At 42.4% G+C, this 14659-nt stretch overlaps 1 protein-coding gene across 4 annotated transcripts in view; it reads right to left on the reverse strand.

Annotated features, from left to right (window-relative positions):
* CFAP299 (cilia and flagella associated protein 299) overlaps nucleotides 1-14659 on the reverse strand; it is a 531077-nt gene that overhangs the window by 329412 nt on the left and 187006 nt on the right. For 3 of the 4 annotated variants that reach the window (XM_047751672.1, XM_047751670.1, XM_047751673.1), the window contains exon 3: nucleotides 5362-5452. In XM_047751672.1, the coding sequence (XP_047607628.1) occupies nucleotides 5362-5452 (91 nt within the window). The remainder of the gene's footprint in view (nucleotides 1-5361; nucleotides 5453-14659) is intronic. The other variant, XM_047751671.1, reaches the window with a different exon arrangement.

Genomic DNA, 14659 nt, shown 5'->3' on the forward strand with positions numbered 1-14659 from the left:
TCCCGCATGGCTGTGGCTCTGGTGTAGGCCAGCGGCTACAGCTCCGATTCGACCCCTAGCCTGGGAATCTCCATAGGCCGCGGGAGCGGCCCAAGAAATGGCAAAAAGACCAAAAAAAAAAAAAAAATCTGATCCCATGGGCCATCTGCCCAAATTCTTTCATGGATACCCCTCGGCTTCAGGGCACTGGCCCTGCGACTGAGCACAGCACAGCAGGGCCCTCAGAGCTGTCTGCTGCCCACCGCTTCTGCTTTCTCACCACCTGCCCCACATCTGTTTTAGGCATAATTACAAGGTCGAAATGACCAGGTTTGGCCACCAACTAGATGTGACACGGGAGGAATGGAAAAGGAAAAGCAGGTGGGTTCAGCTGTAAGGCAGTGCAAGCATTAAATCTAAGTGTCTGAGGCGCAGCAGGGTGGGGCTGGACCCTGGAGGAGAGTTCAGGAGCCCTCCGGCTCTCCACCTAGCACCTCGACAACTCCTTTTGTCCAAGACAACTCCAACTCGGGTCTCTGTCCTCTAGTCCCGGTCTTTGGGTAGCCCCATATCTCAAAGGGCGGCAGAACCTTCTACCCAGCTGTGAGGGCCAATTATCCACGGCCACTCCCTTTGCCTCAACCCTCTCCTCGGCCGCACCCCAACCGTCACCAATTCCTGCCAGGCTCGCCTTCTCAAAAGCTCTCAGGTCGGCTCTCTTTATCGTCCTAGCATCCTCCTGGTCCAGGCTGCCATTCGTCTTCTCTTCCCAGACTTTGCAGTACATTGACTGGCATCTGCTTTGTGCTCTCCATGTAATGTATTCTCTACGTCGAAGGCACATGACTTCTTCGTCGGAAAATATGACCATATCATCTCTCGACCCACTTATACGCAGTTAGAAGTTTTTCTGTTTTTCGTTCATAACACCTGTCACAGTTGCAATTTCGCTTTCCTGTGTAGGCTTACATGATCATACACTTTCTTTTCCAAGCAGCTCTAAGCTCTGTAAGGCACTTGCCATCCACTGTATCCTCAGAAGCTCACACAATGCCTTGCATAGAGCCAATTATCAGTATTTAATAAATAACTGAATACATTTCCAAAAAGACAGCAAAGACATAAGTCTCCATTTTGACAGCAAGAAGCATACAGTTAGTGAGTTCATGGGTTTGGGTGATTCATCAGGGCAAACATTCATAGTGGAGGAAGTGCAGGTCAAGTGGAAGTGTACAGCAGTCGGCCCAAGAAAGACTGAGGTCAAAAGTCAGAAGAGGAGTTCCCGTCGTGGCGCAGGGGTTAACGAATCCGACGAGGAACCATGAGGTTGCGGGTTCGGTCCCTGCCCTTGCTCAGTGGGTTGACGATCTGGCGTTGCCATGAGCTGTGGTGTAGGTTGCAGACACGGCTTGGATCCTGCGTTGCTGTGGCTCTGGGTGTAGGCTGGTGGCTACAGCTCCAATTGGACCCCTAGCCTGGGAACCTCCATATGCCATGGGAGCGGCCCAAGAAATGGCAAAAAGACAAGAAAAAAAGAAAAGAAAAAAAGAAAAGTCATAAGAAAGTAGGAAAAATATAACATAATCATGTTGCAGACACCAAGAGAGGCAAGAAAACAGATTGATCAACTGTACAAATACCTCAGAGTAGTTCAAAAAGAAATTGGATACTGCTGTCTCAGGTTAACCCATTTTACTCTTCACGTGGCTGTCTATGCAGTGTTTTCTTTATACAACCATCACATCTTGACCTCAAATATTTTCCTGAGTCTCTGTCATAGACGTGAAACGCCCTCAAGATGTTACATCTTCATTCAAGCGTCCCCTGTAATCCTACCATTTCTATTATGGCATTTCTGGAAATTGCAAAAAGTAAAAACAAACCTCAATCTCACCCTCATTTAAATATTTAGTTATTTAATATTTCCACCGATTTTTCTGAGAAAAACCCACTTTGCACTACCTCAGGTGTCCATGCAACGCGTCCCGCTCTCTGTGAGCTTTTCTGCATATCCTCCGGCGTCACCGATTTGCCTCTGATCTGAGGTTCTAGGTATCTGGAATCCAACCTGTTGAATGTGCTCTTCCAAGCCCTTGTGATACACTTAGAAATGCTGCTTTGTGATGGCAGCGTTACACACCTCACGGCACACGCACTAAGACACTAGCACGTTCTCAGGAAACAACGAGCCTGCTCACAAACGACAAGAAAACGTTCGTTTTACTCCTCAAAAAAGTTTTAAATCTGAAATACACGGTGCATGAGGTAGAAATGTTTTCTCACACGAACCGCTTACGTTTAAAATAAAATTAAACAGTTAATTCCCCGTCATTTGAGGCGCTACACCATTAATCCTTTCAAACATTTTTGTACATGCATTGTACACAAGGCTCCATGTCTTATCGAAACAAAATGTACGGAATGTCACAGTAATTGAAAACAGAGGAGTTTGGAGGTGATGTAAAAACACCTGTGTGCCTATATGCGCACACACTACATTTACATACAGTGCGTGTGCGTGTGCATCCACGCACATACACACATGTGGAATAAAGGCATGTTATTTTGTATACATTACATATGAAATTCAGAGGCATTCATAAAGTAATGCTAATTCTTGAATTAAATCAAATTACCTCTGGCTTGCTGCAAGCGTTTCTAAAAAGGGATTTAGCCGAACAATAAACACCTATGTCTATAAGATCTGGCCGACCGAACCACTGAAAGCGTTAAAGGAAGTACATTTTCAAGAATTTTTATTCTTCAAGTACCAGGTATATAAACTTTTAATTCTCACAAAACCCTGTTCCCTCCCAGAGCATAGCCCAAGACTACACCGCCAAGCAAGCAGATTTGTGGGAATGGAATGAAGGTATACAATAAGCAAATAATCCTATAACTTGCACATTGAAAATGTTGGGGTGGGGATAGGAAGGGGCTGGAGAGAAGTGCTGTTTTCTCAAGCTCCAGGGTCTAGAGTAAATTCAAAGCCTAAACAGAGAAAACTAATAAACCACGTGTGTAATTAGTTGACCAGAGGGAGAAAGAGGACGCTCAGAACAGATCCGATTACACGAAACAGTACTGGAAACCTGGGATCGCCAACCTTAAAAAGTTATGAGTGTGGGAAAGTGAACCTCATCTTCTTCTCATTTCTTAGCTATGTTCAAACGAAATTACATGGGAAAATTGCCCTGGAATTACTCCTTCAAGCTTTACTAGGCCATGCAGGTCAATCATGTCAGTTCCAAAACCGGATCATAATTTTTCTAGTACATACTTTCAATAAGATGAAACAAAAAGAGGAACAAATGTGCCTCTGGGTTGAAGTTCTCCATTTATTTTGCACCTACACATCATGTAGAGAATTTCCAATGCTCAGGAAATCACTTCCCTTGGAGAGTTTAGACCTCATAAAACTCACATGTAATTTCTGCTGACAGCACATTAATATAGATCCAAATCTCAGGAATATTGTATGTTTTATAGGACTACTTTTTAAAAAGCGTATCCATTTAGTAAATGGCCATTAAGTATGCCTACGATCCTGATAAATAGATCTTTCTAAAATGCGTTGCATTCTGTTGTACGTGGTTCGCTATAAAACCAGTCGGAGTCCTCATTACGACAAGAGTAGAAAATAGAAAATTAAGCCATAAATGCCACCCTTGATACAATGCTGCTGATTATAATAGTATCACAAATTCAAAGGCCCAAATAAATGACCAAATGTTATTTTCAGAGTCAGTACGTGATGAATCTAAAAACAATTCTAGTTTTGAAATCGGTGGCAACCTACCCAACAGTAAATGACTCAAAAAAGTTAAATTTAGGATGTTTTCTAAGGGGAAGCATCATCATGGCGTAATCAAAGGTAATTTGGAGAAACAACGTAGGAAAAAATAGATAAACTCACAGCAGATCTGGGTAAAGGAGTGGATGATGCCAGCCTTCACTGTCGAAAGAAATACCGACAGGACAGAAAGACTAAAAAGCCCTTTCTGAGGGGATGCATATACCACTGCGGTAAAAAAACAAAACAAAGCAACAAAAGCATGGGCCTAAGGTCCCTAAAGCTGCTTGCGTCGGTTGGTGCTACTGCCTGCCCAGCAGCCATTTTCCTCGACCCGAAGAAACCGGATTGTGAGCCTTACTGCGGACGGAGTTTGTACTTGTCAGTTTTCTGTTTTCATGTGCTTGTTCCCAAACACTGAAGATGCTTCTTCAGTCCTTGCCCTGCGTGGTCACGGAAGACCAGCTACCGCTGCTTGGATGTCCTCATCATGGATTCCCGAGACACCACCCTTTTCTGCCCTCCTCCTGCCTTTCCAGCTGCTCTTCCTACTAAGTGTCAGATCCATTCCAGACTATTCGGTCTTTCACCTCCAGCCTCTGCCCACATTCCCAACCTCATCTCTTTTAAATCTCACTCAGCCCACTTCCACCAAGAAGCCCTCCCCGATTACGAGTCCAGGATAACCTATACAATTATCTATCCAAGGCGTGATTTTTTTTTCACTCTGAAGTACATTGACAATTTTTCTGCATGTGAAATTTTCAAGGGACATGAAAGTGAGAAAAATGCCAACTTTTTTACTGAGAAAAGTGGTAAGGTAAAACTCCTTATAACATATTTTCCAGTTGCTCTAAATTTTTCACCGGAGAACTTCCGATTGTTCTCCTGTTAAGTTCCTTATTACGGCTTCAGCATGAATATTTGTCTATTTTAGCCTTAATGTGGAACATTTTAAGACTCACGAAAGACTGCTATCACTGATGATATGTTAGCAAAATGTGAACGTGAGTTATTCCAAATAATATTAGCGATTTAAAAAATCTGACCTAGCAAATATTTTAATAAAACAAAAGCACGTTCTCCTTGGATGATCCCAAATCGTGTCTCTCCATTCCGTGGTTTCGGTCACATGCTCCAATCTGGGGCCATCAAGCAGGCTCCAGGCCACCTTTACAGGCAGCACAACACCGGGAAGGGAGGGGGAAACCTGGGGATGAGGACAGGACATGACTTGGAGAAACGCGCCGGGGGATGGACCGAAACGAAACGAAACGAAGCAGGACGTCTCCACGGAGGACCTGCTCAGAGCTGGCGGCAACCAGTCTGCCAAAGGCAGGCGTTTTCTCCGCAGGAGACCCACAGACTGCTACCTACATTTCCTAACATTTGCTACTTCTATAGACGCAAACCGCAATATTTTGCTACACACGGTCCTGTAATACATAAATGATAAATGGCCGTGTGATATCGCTCGTGAGTTACTCTTCAGAGACAATATTACAAGTCACATCACTACTAACTGTGAATTATGTACTAGCTGTGACTGTAGGTTGCACGTCTCCAGCCTTTGAATGACATGTACTCACGCTCACTTTTCCACTGCGATTGTCGCCTTCTCTCACTGCCAGAGCCTTCAGAAAATTATCTTGCAGGTCTTCGCCAGCGCTTGCCAATGTCCTATAAAAAGCAGGTCTTTCAGTTTTAGGACATTAATAGCAAGTACATTTAAAATACTCTGGGTACAAAAAAATAATACTTCTTTATTCCAAGGGACAATTCTTTATAACACTAAACCCATATATATACATTATACACAATTATACACCATACACAATTATTATACTCGGCTAGATGGTTCAATTTAACTGCATAAAACTGCAGTCTTCATTCACAAATAACTGGAACCGAGTTTATAAACAATATCAATACTTACACCAAGATAGAGTTAATTCCATTTACATGCTCATTTTATTTTTTTTAATTCTTTAAATTTTTTGTTGTTATTTCCCCAATACAAATTTTTTTTCTACTGTACAGCATAGTGACCCAGTTACACATACATGTATACATTCTTTTTTCTCCCATGAGCACGCTCCATCATAAGGGACTAGACGTAGTTCCCAGTGCTACACAGCAGGATCTCGGTGCTAATCCATTCCAAAAGCAATAGTCTGCATCTATCAACTCCAAGCTCCCAATCCATCCCATGCCCTCTCCCTAGACAACCGCAAGTCTATTCTCCAAGTCCATGATTTTCTTTTCTGTGGAAAGGTTCATTTGTGCTGGATATTAGATTCCAGTTATAAGTGATATCATCTGGTATTTGTCTTTGTCTTTCTGACTTAACTTCACTCAGTGTGAGAGTCTCTAGTTCCATCCATGTTGCTGCAAATGGCATTATTTTGTTCTTTTTTACGGCCAAGTAGTATTCCATTGTGTTTTATATACCACATCTTCCTAATCCAGTCATCTGTCAATGGACATTTGGGTTGTTTCCATGTCTTGGCTATTGTGAATAGTGCTGCAATGAACATGTGGATGCGTGTGCCTTTTTTAAGGAAAGTTTTCTTCTTCATCATGACACGAAGATTCAATGTATTTATTCCTCTCACTACCCACAATAATGTTAAATTGCCTGTAGTTTAAGTACAATGTATTTATTCAGTATAAGAAAATTAAAGTCCTAGCCAGTTAAGCCCATGTAGTTACTGGAATAGAACACTAATTTTATCTCCATGAGTGGAGTAATCAAGGCAAGACAAGAAACTAGGTGATCTCTGTCGGATAAAAGAAAGCATTAAGAATTCAAGAGAGAAGTAACTTTCCCTGGAAATAAATCTTAAAGAAAGTTTATCGCAGTGATCTCATAACACTGAACCACAATAAAGAGTGAATTCAAGAGTGATTTGCTCTTGAAGAGAAACAGGAATCCTTTCTTTGTTTGGCAATTTTCTATACACCCAACAAACATTCCTACTGCCTGTCTATTAGGTACCAGGAACTGCGCCAGGGACAAGGATAAATGAAACTCAACTCCTGCTCTCAAGCTGCCTGCGGTCTCACGGAGGTGAATATCCTATCACGTGCTCACTGTCGTGACAGGGATACAGATGGAGAAGGAGTTCATAAGAGAAATATCCTACCTATTCAAGGAAAAATCACTTAAGCTGAAGCTTTAAAGCAATTATTTTCGTGCCTGAACTCAAGGGGAGGGGCGGTATAATCCTCGCCAGGGAAGAGTAGCAAAAGCACCCATAAGCAGCGTCACGTCCACGGCATCCCAGCCGCAGTTTGAGAGGGCACAGCTCAGTCACAAGAGTCCTCGAGAAAACAATTTCTAAGCAAGACGGAAAGGCAAAGAAAATCGGCTAAGCACAGTTTACTGTGACTTAACCAGATAAAGACCTTTTTCGAAATGAAGATCACTCATCTTAGCTCCAAAGCAGAACCCTTTCCCACAGACCCACAGAACCTCTGAAAATTATGGTTGAAGGATTAAAATAGACTTTGGTATGTGGTCCTGTGACAGTTATAGACACCTGTTGGTTTTGCCTTCCAGAGCTCCTGCCCTGCTCTTTCATAACAGAATCCTAAATTTTATTTGGCAAATGGTCCCTCCTATGTCCTATGCCTTGGTAACACAATCAAGGTACCCACTCATTCACAACTCTTAACCACCCAAGCATCAGCTAATAAATACGTCTCAAATTTAACCAACGTCGCTTCACCTCACGAGACTGCACATCATAAAGGGAGACCCAAGGATGAAAAGCAGCTGGAGTTGCAGTCCTTGTCCTCAGTTCCTACCTCATAGCCTCATCATTCAACATCTTCGAATCTCCGGTAGGCGGTGTTCCTGCAATACATTCCCCTTTTCAATTTAGTTCATTAGAATCGGTTTCTACGGCTCACAACCGAAGTGCATATTTGCTGCAGTCGTTATCTGGTCAAGATACTGCAGAGCTCAGAGAGGTTTCCACACAGTAAAAGGCTACTCCTCATTCCTCCCACCTCCTCAGTCACACCTGATTTTGTTGTAAATCTTTAGAACACTCCAGATAAGCTGCAGTCCGGTTTGCTCACCAACCCTGACCCCAAAGGTAACATCATGATCAGTTCTGCACGCATCTTTCAAGGATATTTTCTATTGCTTATGTATGTACTTGTGTACCCACAATTCCTTTGGCATCATTTGGGGAGCTGTTCATTTCATCACCTATTTTGCAGCTTTTTACTGTTATATTGCATTGTTGTTACTGTCCCTGGGAACAGATGTTTGTCAGAGTGCCAAGAAGAGTAAAATTATTCCCAGTTTTATCAGACAGAAAAAGCCAGAATAGAGTTCAAGGCACCATTCACTTACAGGGAAGGGACTCCTAATACTCTGCCAGGCCTGGCTCTCTTGCTAATGCGTGAGGGTTTTTTTTAGCAGCTATCAAGAGAAGACAGGAAAAGGGAATAATTGCAGTAGAATTTTCGCTGTCCCTGGACACGCACTCTGGCAGACACTCTTCTCCCATCTGCCATAAAAATAAAGCTCCCGTTTCCACCTGAACATACCGCTTCCTGGAATAAAGACTGTGTTTCCTAACCTTTTTGCAGCTATTTATGTCCATATGACTAACTTTTGCACAATGGGACCCAAGTGAAAATGACATACAACTTCTAGGAAGTGTCCTTAAGGGGGTGGGTGCCAGTTACCCTGCTGTCGGAACACAACGTGATGAGGCTGCTCCAGCTGCCATCCAGGTCGGCGGCCACTGCGACGGAGAAACAGGAGGAGGCAGCAAGGCCCCTGACACCTTGGAGGACCAACCCAGCCTTCGTGGACACCATCCAGACTTCCGGAATATGAGACTGGAAAGAGTTTATATCTTGTTTCATCCACTGTCATTTGGGGGTCTTCTATTATTTTCAAGTAAACAATCTAAACAGACACATTCACCATATGAAATGCTCACCCTCTGACAAAGACAGGGTTGTGGGATGAGCTTGGGGATCAAAGTAGTGTTTAACCTTCTTGGTGATATTCTAAGGATACCCAGGCAGATTACTTATCTGGTTTAAATGAATCATTTTTTAAATAATCAGAAAGTTAAGTATGCTAGAAGCAACGCCGAGCAGATGTGCTGCGAGCCACACGGGAAGTCCAGAAAGGTAAGTATTGTAGTGGAAGCATGAGATGATGGAAATTAAACCGAAAAGTAAGAGAGGACACCAGTCTTTAACTCCCACTCATTTACCAACTGACTAGTCCAACGCACCATGTTTTTTCTGAACCTGAGTTTCAGGTTGGACTAAATATCCCTCACCCCTAGTGGCTGTAAAATCTGTAATTTAAAATGATCATACTCTGTCATCAACCACCAAACATTAATTTATAATCAGTCTAAGAAATGTGACCATTGGAGTTACCGTCGTGGCTCAGTGGTTAACGAACCCGACTAGGAACCATGAGGGTGCGGGTTCGATCCCTGGCCTCGCTCAGTGGGTTAGGGATCCAGCGTTGCCTTGAGCTGTGGTGTAGGTTGCAGACTCGGCTCGGATCCCGCGTTGCTGTGGCTCTGGCGTAGGCCGGTGGCTACAGCTCCGATTGGACCCCTAGCCTGGGAACCTTCACATGCCTTGGGATTGGCTTACGAAATGGCAAAAAGACAAAAAAAAAAAAAAGAAAGAAAGAAAGAAATGTGACCATTATGCTGACAACACACTAAGGTCATACTGCTCCTTTTGAATATCACCCAAGCCTTCCGTACACAGACTTAGTCGTTTCCTATAACCTCCATGCGGAAGATAAAAAAAAATATTATGTAAATTGGGAGGCTCTTAACCCCCCAAGCTATTTGGCACAGAGTAAAAAAGTTATATAAATAATCAATTATTATCGCATGTTCGGAGAACCTGAAACTTCTCTGCAAGGAGAAATACTGGAACAGAAAGGTAATACAGAGGGTGTAGGGTGTGGGAAGGGATTCTTAAGTTTTTAACATGCATTACTCTTACTTAACTAGATTTATTTAACAGCCAGTGACCTGAGAAACCTTGCTTAAATAAATATTACAAAAGGAGTTACTTCCTCGAGAAGTGAAGTAGTTCTCTTACAAAATCCGAGGGTTATAAGTTTTAAGAAGGCAAATCCTCCGTCTCCGTCTCTCACCCCCCACCACACTTGCAGAATGGGCTAAAAGTTGTACGGATGAGTTAATTCTTCTTACCAGCCTGGTTTAATCATTAGCTAAACGTATTTGTATAATTCTACAAGAACTACTCTAATTATATTCTTAATCCTCAAAAATTAGGCTACTGGGTTTGTCATTTAATTATGTTGTTTATGTATCCCACATTCATATTTCATATTTCTAGAATTCCCATTCAACTCATTAGCACTCGTTTGATGATGTAATTCAAACTCTCTGTTCCTCAGTTTCTTTAAAATGAGGTTTTTGTACACTCCGTTTGGAAAAATAATGTGGAGAGTAAAGTAAAAAATAGTAGATGAGAAAAATATTTATTATAAAAATTCTGTGCTAGTATATAGTCTTAAGAAACAAGCACAGTTATTTATGAAAAGTCAGTTTTCAGAAGTAGCTTTATTTCCCAGGAAAATTTTACTGATAAAAATACTTGTATGTGTGTGTCGTTGTGTGGTTTCAAATAATATAATTTTGATTTGTTAGAGGCCAAAATGGAAAAAAACTGTTCAGGAACTTGATAAAAATATATAATGTTATTTAAAACAGTGTGTGACTTTTTAAGTGGCTCACTGGAGTGTCTGAGTATGAAATATGGAGAAATGTTTTTACAACCCTTTGATGTAGGGCACCTGTTGCTTTACCAGGGAGAGATGGTTGAATACATTTTTTCCAGGACCAGTGACACCCTTTGTTTTATCCTTTACATAAATAAGAGGGGGAGAAAACTTTTCCCCAAGTAAAATGTTTAATAAATATCTCTACGATGGGTAAATCTTTGCATTCCTTTTCTCAATTTACCACTGCATATTTGCTCTGCATTTGTCAGCTCAGGCTGCCACGAGAGAGTACCACAGACTGGGTGGCTTCGATAACAGAAATGTATTATCGCAGCTCTTGGGCACTGGGAGTTTGAGGTGAGGCCCCAGAATGTTCAGTTTCCCAGGAGAGCTCGCTCTGGCTTGGGGAGGGCTGCCTTCTCGCTGTGTCCTTGGATGGCAGAGAGCAAGCGCAAGCCCGCTAGAGTCTCTCTCTCTCTCTTCTTTTTGGCTAATATATTATTTAGCGTGTTTGCTTCTCTAGTCACATGTAAGACAGGGCTGGTATTGACCATGATGGAAAGAAGATGAAAAAAAAGAATGACACATGTGTGTAACTGAGTCACTTTGTCCCAGAGCAGAAATTAGTACACCGTAAGTCAACTCTAATGTAAAATAAAATGTGGTGTCTCCTCTTGGAAGAGCAGTAAAGCCATCACAGGCCCCACCATCATAATCTCATCGTATCTCCCAAAGGCCGGTCTCCAAGTGCCACCCCACTGGGGGTTAGTGTGTCGACTTAGGACTTGGCAGAGTGGGAGTGCAGGGTGGGGGCACACAAGTCTACCCATAGCATGTTCTTTCTCCCTTCCACCTCATTTCCCATATTTTATTTTTCTACCAATATTCTGTCGTGCTTGCCTTATCACCTCTGTGTACCCCTTGGAACTATTTCAAGTATTCTTTTATCAGGTGGGGTAAATTAACAAGTTTGTACCTCTCGAGATATGCTAGATTAAGTTACTGCAGCAAACTATTTGTTCCTGACCAGCTATCTTTATTTAGCAAGGGGCAAACAATTTCAAGACAATGACCCCTCCCGAAACCCCGATGACTGACCAAAGGAATCTGCCTCAAATAGCACAGAGAAAAATGTCCTGCTCCTTACCTTGCATGTGAATTTATACGAAAATAATATACTCATTATAGGATTATTTTCACCTTTACGTGTGTGAAAAATAACTAACATACATAAAAACAGCAAGAGCGGATTAAGACGGCGGAATAGAAGGACTGGAGCTCAACGTCTCTCCTAAAAAAACAACAAAATTCACAACTAAAGGCTGAGCACTCTTCACCAATGGACCGGAAACCTTAAAAAAGATCCCCTACTCCAGAAGAACAAGAGGAGGCCACATCAAGAGGTAGAAGGGGCGATTTCGTGATATAAACAACCCCATACCTCCTGGGTGGGAAGCTCCACAGACTGGAAACTAACTGGTTCACAGAGACTCACCTACCGGAGTGAGAGTTCTGAGCCCCACCTCAAACCCTCACGTGCGGGGATCCGGCACTGGGAGAAAGAGCCCCTGGAGCATCTGGCATTGAAGGCCAGTGGGGCTTGTGTGCAGGAGCTCCACGGGACTGGGGGACGGGAGACCCCATTCTTAAAAGGAGCACATTGGAAGCAAAGCTTTTAGGAATATTCAGCAGCTGCCCCACCCATCAGTCAGTGCTGAGAAGCCCCAGGGCAAACAACAATCCAGGTGGGATCACAACCCCGCCCCTCAGTAAACAGGCTGCCTAAAGACCCCTCAGGCACACAGTGGCCTCTAATCCCATCCAGAGACTAAGCCCCACCCACCAGAGGGATTAGAACCCTAACCCTAACCCTAACCCTAACCAGTGGGCAGGCATCAGCCCCTCCCATCAGGAAGCCTACACCAAGCCCCCATACTGATTTCAGCCACAAGGGGGGCAGAGAGGTATTTGGTGTGGGACTTGGGGAGAAAGATACTCAAAGAAGACTGTTAGGTATGCTCGCTGCCCCATGTCCTTTGCATGAACCCCTGTGTTGCTCCCTTAATAAAAATTGCATTACTGGGATGCAACTCTGAGCCCTTAGAGACAGACAGAGTTTAGAAAGGACAAGAAGCCTACGGAGAGAGAGAAGTATCCTAAACTGCCACACCAAGGAAGGTGCAGCCAAGCCATGTCTATGTCCTTGAACCAACGTCAGCCAATAAAGAGTTACGACTCCCAGAAATGGATCCACCCTTACTACCCCTGCCACACTCAGGCGGTGGGTGAAAGAAGCCTGAGGGAGGTGTGGCCTGGGTGCAAAAGCACAATGGGTTTCAAAGAGCTTCGGATGGAGCCTCAGTTGATTATACTCCCTGAGAGGTGGTGTAGTCTCCTGACAACCACAACCTCCTCTCATCCAAAACAAAAATCCCAGGGTTCGACATAACTCATTTGCTTTCTCACAATGAGAGTCTCAGATAAAATCGCCAATATTATCATCATCAATATGCTTTAAGGCATCCCCTGGTGGCTCAGGTGATTAAGCATTCGTCTGTCATTGCTGTGGCTCAGCTCGCTGCTGTGGCACCTGTTGGCTCCCTGGCCTGGAAACTTCTGCATGCAGCAGGCACGACCGAAAAAAGAAGAACGAAAGAAAACCCTGAGACTTCCTGCCATCTTTGCTTTCCTCTGCGTGCATCCCTCTAGGGATCCCTCTAGGGATGCAGATTACTGTGGCTGAAGTCCCGCCACTTGAAAATGCCCCCTTCTTCATAGCTATGACCCAGCTAGATGTACAGCTGGGTTCATTCATTAATTTCACTTTAGTTTTTAAGATATTTTAAAATACACCCTATAATTATAGAAAATATTCTTAGGATTCTAAAGTCAGGTCTACAATTTAGATATTTAAGGCAGTCTAACTTGCATCTCTCTAGTTCCCTCTATCCTGTTCTATTCCTCCCTTCTCTCTATATATATCTCATCATTTTAAACAAAAGGATTAACTTTGTATTGCTTTTTTAACTACTTTAATATAAACATAGCTATCTATCTATCTATCATCCAGCTAGCTGGCTCTGTATTTATTTATGCAAATAGCAGCACCTTATGCTCTTTTACCTCAACCTTTCTTTTTCACTTAGCATTATATTCAGGGAAATATATACCATAATTATCCCACAGTAGTAAGAGAGTCTCACTCCTTTCTTCGTTTTTAATAGATTTTTTTAAAATTAAAGTATAGGTGACTTACAATATTGCGCCAATTTCTGCTGTAAAGCAGTGCACCCCTATGTTCACTGCAGCACTATTCGCAATGGCCAAGACATGGAAACAACCTACATGTCCATCGATAGAGGGGTGGATTAAGAAGATGTGGTCCATGTATACAGAGGAACACTACTCATCCATAAAAAAGAATGAAATAATGCCATTAGCTCCTTTCTTAATTGCATAGTACTCTATTATAGGGATATATCATAGTACAGTCACTTAGCTACTTCTGGCCATGTGGGTGGTGCCCTGTTATTTGTTACGAGAAATATTGCTTTAGTGTATAGCTTCGGGCATAGGTCACTTCACATTTTTGCCAGTATATTTTGGGATAAATTCCTTGATGAAGAATTCCTGGTCAAAGAGCACATGAGCATGTTATTTTGTTAAATATTATCGAATTCTCTTTCAATTGATTGGACCATTTTGCAGTCCTCCCTGTCATTTATAAGAGTACCTTTTATAAGTTTCTACAGAACCTCATCAACAAAGTATGTCCCAAAACCTTTATATTTTTGCTGATTTGACAGGTGAGAAGCTATCTCAGCACACTTTTTGTATTCATCTTATTATAAGCAAAAGTGAACATACTTTCATGTTTACACTATTTGCATTTCTTTTTCTGTGAACTGTACGTTGATACCTAAGTTTTTATACTATTCTTGGCCTCTTTTCTATTTTCGTCTTTAAACATGAAGAATTTTAGCTATTCTCTGTGTTACGAATTGCAAATATTTTCCCAGTTTTTCATCTGTCATCCTACTCTGCTAAGAGTGCATTTTACCAAGGAAATGTTTTATTTCTGAGTTATTAAAAATATCAATCTTTCCCCTACTGACTACAGATTTTGAATGAGA

Source organism: Phacochoerus africanus, chromosome 10 (genome assembly GCF_016906955.1).
Source record: "Phacochoerus africanus isolate WHEZ1 chromosome 10, ROS_Pafr_v1, whole genome shotgun sequence".
In the NCBI taxonomy this organism is placed as follows: domain Eukaryota; kingdom Metazoa; phylum Chordata; class Mammalia; order Artiodactyla; family Suidae; genus Phacochoerus; species Phacochoerus africanus.